General features: G+C 44.7%; 1 protein-coding gene across 1 annotated transcript; it reads right to left on the minus strand.

Moving 5' to 3' along the window:
• Positions 1–4,987: 4,987 nt before the first annotated feature.
• On the minus strand, positions 4,988–7,648 carry LOC134228129 (uncharacterized). Its single transcript, XM_062709911.1, has one exon. It carries the CDS (start codon positions 7,452–7,454, stop codon positions 5,667–5,669), a length of 1,788 nt encoding a protein of 595 aa, XP_062565895.1. The 5' UTR covers positions 7,455–7,648; the 3' UTR covers positions 4,988–5,666.
• Positions 7,649–10,350: the final 2,702 nt, after the last annotated feature.

The following is a 10,350-nucleotide window of genomic DNA, read 5'->3' on the forward strand; positions in this document are numbered from 1 at the left end:
ATTTATTCAAGTTTCAGGAACCAGTTTCCAGCCTCATGGCTCCGGAGTTATTCCGGATTAAACATGGGTGTTAGCATTTGGCCATTTTCCAGCATACTTTGGAAGTGACTATTTTAGATAATTTGAATGGGAACGACGCAAAAACCATGCCAAATTTGATCGGCCCAAAATATGGCCTATATTTCGGATTCCAGACGTTCCGTCGGTACCTGCTACAGGGTCACTGCACGGAAATAGGCGAATACCATCATGCGACATATCAAACTTCATGATTTCACAAGTTAAGTCATTCCATGGTAGTTTTGTGCTTCCGGGGCTATATTTTTGAAACCAATTGAAAATAATGCGGCGGCGGTGGCGTGATATATCATTTTCAGCCAGCGGCAGTGGCATGGAGTCGGCATGAACTTATGTCATGCACTAAAAATCTTCAGAAATTTGGCAGGTTCTTTGGAATTCGTTCCTCCGGAAATTCTTCTAGGAATTTCTTCAAAGTTCCTTTAGGAATTCCTCCAGAAGTTCCTATTGTATTTCCTCCGGAAGTTTTTCCAGAAATTCCTTTGGAAGTTCCTCCAGGAAACCTGGAAACCTGGACCCCTGGATGTTACTCCAGATATTCCCCCGAAAGATTATTCCAGGTATTCCAGAAGTTTATCCGGAAGTTCCTCCCGGAATTCATCCCTAATTTCCTACTGGAATTCCCCTGGAAGTTCCGCTGAAAATTCCCAGGAAGTTCCTCCAGAAATGTCCCCGAAAGTTCCTCCAGGGATTCCTCCGAAAATTCCCCAAGCTCTTCCAGGATCCCCGGAGGTTCCTCCATGAATTCCTCCGGAAGTTCCTCCAGCCTAGTTCTGGTGTTAGGTGGGACTTAATACAAATTTGACCCGAGCGTCTGTTCACCAAGGAGGTGCGGCTCCAACAGTGTCTGTTCTAGCATCCAGCGGAGGAGTATGAAATGCTATTCCCCGGAAGTTATACCTAAGATGGCAGCCCCATCCCGGTGGATAGGAAACCTTGGGACACCAACCTACTGTTCCCGAAACATCAATTTGTTTGAGAATCCGATAATGAAAGAATACGGTCCGATTTTACGCCAACGACTCTTAGCGCGAAACAACAAAAGGGACATGGTACATTTTAACCCTAGCCCAGCAGGGTAAATTGGGACAATTTGCCAATGAGGCACGCCGCATGAAGCTTGTGATTCTGGGACTGAGTAAAGTCCGTTGGCCAAACGTTGGAGAACACAGAACGCCGTCAGTTCTGCTATACTCTGGTTTACGAGGTGAACACGCTCCCCGGCATCGTGTAGTTGGCTTCTAAGCGCCCAGGCACAATCTGCGCTTATTAAGTGGGAACCTATAAGTGAAAGGATAATCGTTGCTAGTTTTAGAAAACGAGTCCGAAGTCTTACTATAATCCAATGTTATGCGCCAACCGATGCTGCCGATCTGCAACTCTTCATGCGATGATCGGATCCGCCAACTCGAACCATGAGGATCTCGGAAAAATGAGCGAAAACGGAGAGCTGTTCGCAGAATTCTGTGGTAATACTGCCATGGTGATCGGGGGATCGCTCTTCCCTCATCGACCGGTGTACAAGGTCATGTGGGTCTCCCGTAACGGCTTTACAGAAAATCAAATCGACCACATCTGCATCAGCCGAAAATGGAAACGGAGCTTTCTTGATGTACGGAGTAAACGTAGTGCCGATATCGCGTCTGATCATCACCTCCTCATCGGCGAAATACGCCTGCGCATTGCGCGGATTCGCCGTCAGGAGGAAAGAGTTGAACGACGGTTCAACAAACGCCGGTGAAACGGTCCTCCGTTGAAGAATTGGAGACGCATGCTGCAGATATTCCGGAAGGTGGCAGCGTGGAAGACCAATGACCGCCATCAAGAATGCCTTCATCGCCACCAGCGAGAATAATTTGGGCGAACTGCGCACCCAGAGAAAACAATGGATCACCGATGAGACCTGGAGGAAGATACAGGAACAAAGAGAAGCTAAAGCCGCGATAGAGCGATCGAAAACCAGAGGAGCCAAAGTCTTAGCCCGTCAACGATACTCGGCTCTAGAGAAGGAAGTAAAACGCTCATGTCGACGGGACAAGCGAGCGTGGGCAGACTCTCTGGCCAACGAAGGAGAGAGAGCCGCAGTAACCGGGGGCATTCGCCTCCTCTACGATATCTCATGACGCTTAAGCGGGACGAAGATGAATGCAACGATGCCTGTGAAAGACGCGAATGATCAGTTATTGACCGACCCAACTGACCAGCTGAAACTCTGGTTCGAGCACTTCGAACAACTTTTTCAAGTGCCAGCCGGGCCACCACCACCTCGGCATGATCTGCCTAGGATCCGACGTATAACACTCGTCAATACCGAAGCTCCATCACTGCTAGAGATTCAAACAGCCATCAAAAGTATGAAATCGAATAAAGCCCCAGGAGTCGATCTCATGTCAGCCGAGATGCTCAAAGCTGACCCATGACATCCGTTCAACTACTTCATGGTTTATTTCGTAATATCTGGGACACCGCAACTTTCCCGGTCGACTGGGTGCAAGGTATCTTAGTGAAGGTGCCCGAAAAGGGTGACCTGCTGTATGCTGGCGAGACATTATGTTGCTGTGTATCCTTCTCAAAGTTCTATGCAAAGTAATCCTAGCCCTGATTCAGGAGAAGATCGATGCGACTCTCCGGCAGCAGCAGTCCGGATTGCGTGCCGGAAGATCCTGTGTGGACCATATTGTCACGCTCTGTATCATTCTGGAGCAGGTCAACAAATTCCAAGAGTCCCTTTACTTGGTATTCATTGACTACTAAAAAGCTTTCGACCGTGTCAATCACGAGAATATATACGAGGGCGGGGGGGGAGGGGGTTCCTGAGAAAATCATCGGCTTCATCGAGGTACAGTACGAGGCTCTCGTGTAGAGTGCTGCACAATGGGGTCTTGTCCGAACCTATCCGGGTCGTAGCTGGTGTGAGGCAAGGATGTATTCTATCACCGTTACTATTCCTCATCGTAATCGACGAGATTCTGGTAGGTGCGATTGACCGTGAACTAAAATCATGGAGCACCTGAACGACTCCAAATTGGCTGATGACGTTGCACTTCTAGCTCAAGCGTTCTCTGATATTCTGAGTAAGCTCAACGATCTTGCCGAGCGCTCCCCTTGGGCAGGTGTAGTAATCAATGTCAACAAAACCAAATCGTTGAATGTAAAAACGGTGACCCCTTCCAGTTTCGCAGTAGCTGGGAAACCATTGGAGAATGTTGATAGCTTCCAATATCTTGGTAGAATAATGGCGTCATACGGTGGTACCAAGAGCGAAATAGGCGCACGGATCAAGAAAGCAAGGGCTGCATTTGCGTATTCAAGAAATTAGAAATTTGCATTAGACTGGAACCCAGCGGGACTTCGCAGCAGAGGGAGACTTAGAGGCTCATGGCGGCGAGCCTCAATAAAGAAATAAAAGAAGTCGACCGAAATCTAACATGACAAGTGATAGCTGGACATCGCTCAGGATGGAGATCTTTCAAGTCGGCCCTTTGTACCACCGGAGGTGACAGGACCCATTAGTAAGAAAGTTCCTCCAGGAATTCCTCCGGAAGTTCCTCCAGGAATTCCATCGGAAGTTGCTCCAGGAATTCCCCCGGACGTTCCTCCAGAAATTCCTCCGAAAGGTCCTCCAGGAATTTCTTCGGACGTTCCTTCAGGAGTTTCTTCGGACGTTCCTCCAGGAATTCTTCCGGAAGTTCCTCCAGCAATTCCCTCGGAAGTTCCTCCAGGAATTACTTCGGAAGTTCCTCTAGGAATTCCCTCGGAAGTTCCTCTAGGAATTCCTTCAGAAGTTCCTCTAGGAGTTCCTTCGGAAGTTCTTCCAGGAATTCCTTCGGAAGTTCTTCCAGGAATTCCTTCGGAAGTTCCTCCAGGAATTCCTTCGAAAGTTGATCCAGGAATTCCTTCGGAGGTTGATTCAGGAATTCCTTCGGAAGTTGATTCAGGAATTCCTTCGGAAGTTCCTCCAGGAATTCCTTCGGAAATTCCTCCATAAATTCCTTCGAAAGTTCCTCCAGGAATTCCTTTGAAAGTTCCTCTAGGAATTCCTTCGGATGTTCCTCCAGGAATTCCTTCGGAAGTTCCTCCAGGAGTTCCTTCGGAAGTTTCTCTAGGAATTACTTCGGAAGTTCATCCAGGAATTCCTTCGGAAGTTCATCAAGGAATTACTTAGAAAGTTATTCCAGGAAAAAGCAAATAAGCCTGATGAGAGATAACTATTTTTTCCCTCACTGTCAGTGCCGGGATAAGTTGATTTGCTCATTTTCTCACTTCTTTCATTATTTTCGTACCTTCACCAACGCAAACAAGAGTAGCCTTCATGGAACAAATAACCTATCCCCAATCGACTGCTTGATCTAGATGTGTGTTCTGGTTTCGAATCCCATTGCTGTCATAAATTCTTTTTACACTGACATTTTTCCTGAAAAATAAGTTAGGCGTAAGAATGTTGAAAGGAAAGAATTTCATCATGTAGGCATGTTTTTCGTTTATCTTTCTGGCTTGTTCTAGAGAAAAAAAAGTAGCGAGTGAAAGTTGTTTCTCTCTTTTATTCTCCTTCGGCTCGAAAATCGCTTGTTTTCGTCTCACCGAAACGAAAAGTATAAACCCTGTAATTAATTATTTCCGCAGCATGCGTTTTGGAAAATGTGCAAATGCTAAAACACATTTTAAATTCGGAATAACTCCGAAACCAAATGGCCAATCCTAGAATATAACTAAGCTCCTGAAACTTTCATAAATTCTGCCTCTTTTGATGAAAGTTGCGAAAAAAATGAAGACAAAACCGTTACAGCAACAATGATTTTTATTTTCATTTCCAAAAGAGACTGCGGCTCTCTTCTCTTTTCTATTTTAAAACCCAAGATCCCATTGAATATTATTTCTTTCGGTAAAAACGTTAATGCCAGAGTCACAATTCGTTTGTTAGAATATAGGTTTCCTTTATTTAATTTGTACTTGAATTCTTAAGACTAAAATGCACTTTTTTGAAAAATGTATTTCTTTTAGTATCAGTGGTTTATTCATTCTATACAATGGCTTCTCACTTATATTATCATGTGTGCGTAGCTGCTGTGATCCATTTCTGTTCAAATTTTTTCTCAAATTGAGTATTTTATAAAAAAGCGGATTTAAAAACAATATATTGAAAAGAAGTTATTAATGTGTTAAGGCAAAATCGCAACAAATAACGTTGAAATATTCATTCTTTGAGAAATGTTAACGAAGAAGAGAAAGATGAAAAGTAATCGAAAACATTGCAGCTACGACACTAAGCATGAGATTAATTCCATACAATCTGTTGCCCAGCAACAGAACCAAAACATCTTGTTTCCAAAGTATGCTTTTCCATTTTTTAGTAAGTAGATTTTAAATTATAAAACATAATTACAAAGAATCCGGATCCTTAGTTGTAAGTCCCATTCATTCAAACACTCACCGCAAGTCTGTTCCTTCTCTCTCCGTACACAAATTAAAATTATGAATAATAAGAACTAACTAATAATCGATTATTATAAAAAGAAATTCTTAAAACAACCCAACGATTCACCGTCATCTCTGCTGATAACCCGGAATCACTCGACAGGCTCGTGTCATTATTGCACTGGCGCAGCGGCACGTGGCATGGTTCGCGCTCGCTGCCGCTTGTGCAAGAAGGTCTTGACAGAGTTGAACGGCAGCTGGAAGTGATAGTAGGCACAGTACGGCAACGGATCCCAGTACACGAACAGTGCTTCCCGCTTGTCGATAACGGTTCCAATGAGCTGCTGCACTGCATCTATGCTTGGCCGGCGAACTGCCTGCATGACCGTATCATGAATCCAGTAACGTCCACCATCCTGTACCAGTGGGCCGGAGTTTTGCCGGTTGAAATGCGGACAAGGCTTGCAGATTACTTTCGAGTGGACTCCTGTGTAGCAGATGTAGGGAAGGGACACCCCGACTCGAATGCCAAGCGGTAGGATCTCTCCGCTGGATTGACATTTGGCCAAGCGAAAACTAATGTGCCCATTCAGCGGTCTTTGGAGTCGAATTTTGCGGAAAAAATCGCGCAACCAATTTTCAATTTCTGTGTTTTCTTCCGGGACCAAGCTTCGTGTGTCATTTTGAATGATGCAGCTCACGTTTGCCACCACTTGGGAATCTTTCACTGTGGTGCAGGTTACATAATGCGTTCCGATTACATCTCTGATTACTACCCATTTCTGCATTTCACTTATCTCGTAGTTCAGCTTTAGTTCTCGACGGTTCATCGGCAAAATGTATTTGGTACGCTCCAGGACTCCAAGCAATCCGGTGGAGACCATCACATTACGATACCCGGATAGCCACCCATTCTCATACAGGCGATACAAATCTTCCTTGCTGTTGATCACCTGATGCGGGGGCAGCGCAATCTGGTTGAACTCACATTTCTTCATCACCTGAAGAATGTCGTCAAGCACCGAGGTTTCCTGCGCTCCAGGGATAAAACTGGAGCATCCTCGGAGCTCCAGATGCGGTTTTGAAAGGGCGTCGTAGTGAGCTGCGCTAGTCGCACATACTGGGATATAATGTGTGGGTTGTTCCTTTTCGACGATTTCGCAGAGGGCGGAAATATACTCATTGGCTGTTTCCGGTGTCGGTCGTTGAATTGTGTAAAATTTGCTCACGGCTGTGGAAAATCTCGCCAACCCAAACAGTCCTTCGATCTCAAAAACGACGACCCGAGCGCCAGATTTATAGAAATTACGGGCCAAATGGAGCGTTTGAATTGTACTTCCACAGCTTATCAAAATGGTTCGCTTTTTACGATTTCGTTCATGAGCTGGAGTGTGCATAGCGACGAGGGCCCATTTGAGAAAAGTCAGCGGCAAAGCGATGATCTTCCAAAACATCCAAAGACAAGCCGAAAGCCAGAAAGCGGGTGCCGCCATCAGAAACGGACGCCAGGACAGTTGCATCATCACGCCAAGTATCCTTTGAGCGATGGCGATCAACAACAGAGGCCACCAAAGAACGAGGCGAAGTATGATACGTCCATTAGAAACACGGTACTTAGCCGTTGGATCATCCTTGTGGTGAACCCCATTGCTGAGCGTTGTCGACGGTGGTGCTTCCGGCATCGACACTTGATCTACGGCACGGTCTTCCGGGATCAGCATGAATGTGCTGGAATAGTTGCGGCGCAGTGTCGACGGCGGCGATGACGATAGCGGAGAGCTCGGCATCGGTGGCGAGTTGTGCCGGGAAGTGACTGGGGTCCAATGGGGACTGGTCGGAGCAGTGCGGGAAAATAGTTTCACCAGGTTGTCGGCATTGTTATTGTTGGCCAAAAACATGCTGCCACTGCTTTCACTACGGCTCCAGGGGCCGATCATTTTATTCTTGCCAGCAGATGGCATAGCACTTTTTGGGTAATTCCTTTTTTCGCACTTCACAAAATGTATCGGATTAAAAGTTCTGAGTCTTTCTTCTCGCTAATTTTTCGGCAAAAAATCTTTTTTCAACACATCACACAAATCCGGAGCGATTCCGCGCAATCACAACCACCATAGTCGGTTGCAGACCTCGACGATCAATACCAGACTAAATGAGCTGCAGCTCGAGAGTGCCTATTTAAAATCTTGGAAAAGGGAAAGCGATAACGCGATCGCAGGCTAGAACGACAGGACGAAACCTTAGCACGAAGAAGACGAGCAGGTAGACGGTGCCTGTAGTGGAGGTAGCGACGACCGAGTTGATACCGTTCGAACATCGAATCGAAGTGTAATATGTTCAATAATAAAAATAATCTTGCGCTGCCATAGACCAAGCAGGCAGGAGAACTGTGGAGCAGTCGAAACAGCAAGGGCTGACAGTCGGAGAGACAGAGACTTATCATGCACTTTGGACTAGGTCTTATCTCCTTTCGACACTGTAAACTCTGTAGGATGTAGTAGCAGAAACAATATTGATTGACAGTGGAAACAGATCCTGTTGTATATAAACGATCGACTTTTCTGTTTTAGCGTTATCCTAAAAATGATGAATGATGGATGATGATCCGTCGCCGAGGTAAGGAACCTCTACCCCCACAGCGGGAATTTTTCCAATGTTCCTGTAACTAAACAAATGGTCGTCGTCACCAGCTGAATCACGAGGGTGTTCCGTGATTTTGGCGTTCGGTGTTGATCATGAACTTGAAAAATGTGGAAACAAACAGAAGAGACTTGTGTGAGGGACCGGAGTTAGTGAATTTGCTTATCAGTTGGTCGACGAAGCACGGTGGGGGCCAGGATGGGTATGTTTTCCTCTCAAGCCTATATTTAGCACCTTTCACCGGTTGTTGCTGATTGACCAAAACGACTCGTGGATGAAAATGTTTTTTTTTTCAATTACAGAATACTTATTTGACCCAGAATAATGCGCTCCAAACTCGGTCAAAATAAAGTTATCAAATATTTTGACTTGTTTGGTATTGATTAATTGCTAGAATCGACAGAACTGTTTATTTGTTGAATGTAAACTATGAGCATGCTGCTAAGGCGTGCATAAGCTGAATTATCTGTTTGGGAATAGTTTTGATCCTACCTATTATGATACAAAAAAATCTTTTCTTAGATACCAATAACGTTGAATAAAATCCTTTTTTACGTTCAATTTCTTAACCGTTCTAATAATTTTACATATTATTTGATTATCTACGATTACGCTTTGTTTCCTTTCGATGTTTGACTTATTTTTGGTTTTACAATCCGTGTTTTACATTTTCCATGATTTTATCACTGTCAGATTATAGAATAATCTAATTACTGAATCAATCCTTTGGAGTTTCGATTTCTCTAGTTGCCTGATTCGTCTTCAAAAAAGGAATTGAAACACGCATAACAAACATAGAATATCTTGACATTTTTTTCGTTTATTTTTATGCGTTTTCTTGTCACACTGCATTATAATCCTTCGTCAACCTTTTCTGAGGTGGATAACTTTCTGTTAGCCTGTAATGTCTCGGTTTGGGCTCGATTCTTATACCGGTGGTTTTTATTCGTTCTTCTTTTCCACATTTTTATGTTCCTATGGCTTTGACCAAGCGACAAAGAATATTTATTGTCAGACTAAAGTTGAATTGTGCATTATATTAAAGTTTCCACTGCACGTCGCCAACCACGCAGTCCACGAAGGATCCGCAAATTATCTTTCCACCCAATCGATTCACCTTTCTTGCACCTTGCCCGTGCAGATCGGATCATTACCAGGAATCATTTTTGTTTGTTGTCTTTTGTTGATTATTCTTTGCTTAGTTTTTTAAAGCTAGGCTTAGTGGGTCTGACACGAAGTCCTCAAATCTCCGCAGGACCATTCGTGATATTAGTGGCTAACATTGTTTGCTCCCAAGCTTCTTCCTGCTTCATCTTAATTAAGCGAATGTATCCTTTCTCTCTATTCTCAAAGCTACGTACCATAATATCAATGTCTTTGGTGAGGATATCTGTGATATAAAATCGAATGCAACGGGGCTTGACGAGTTACCAATAATCTTCGTTGAGATCATTTTTCCGCTGGTTGTCCAACAAGTAACGCATTTGTTCAACTTGATCATTGAGACGTCTACATTCCCGGATTGCTAGAAGCATGCGAAGGTTTCTTACAACAGGCTTTTGTCGGATTTCCAGGCAGGATTTCGCCGCAGGCAAAGCATCAAAACCGCAGTTCTTCGAGTGCACGATGACCTGGGAAACACCGGCTCCAAGGCTTTTGATACCATCCCTTACAACAAGTTAGTTGATAAACGTCAAACTCAGTTCAACTTCTCCCCTGACGCCGTAAACCTAAAGGCTCCCCCAGACCTAAGTGATTTTATCGCCGCGACGGCGACAATTAGTCGCCGCGATTCTGTCATTGGGTCGCTGCAGGTAATGTTATATTTACGCTTCCATACCAACGGCGACAGAATCGCAGTCGCCAAGCGCTAGAATCGCGTCGCGACTGTCGCATCGCGTGTGTTTGGGGGAACCTTAATGGGGTCGTATCTGTATGGCAGAACACAAACGGTTTTCTTTGGCGATTGTTGCTCTGGCAGCGTTGAGGTGCCGTCTGGTATACCGCAAGGCTCAGTCCTTGGTCCACTACTCTTCAGTTGTCACATGTCACATCAACGACTATAGGTACTGAAGTATCGCTCAATTCAATATTTTGCTGATGATCTTGAGCTTTATATTACTCGGCTTGGCCTTTGCGCACGAGAACTGGTCATAATGGTGAATGAGGACCTTGAATATGTGGCAAACTGTTAACGGCGAAACAATCTTCGAATAAATC

This window comes from Armigeres subalbatus, chromosome 1 (assembly GCF_024139115.2).
Source record: "Armigeres subalbatus isolate Guangzhou_Male chromosome 1, GZ_Asu_2, whole genome shotgun sequence".
In the NCBI taxonomy this organism is placed as follows: Eukaryota; Metazoa; Arthropoda; class Insecta; order Diptera; family Culicidae; genus Armigeres; species Armigeres subalbatus.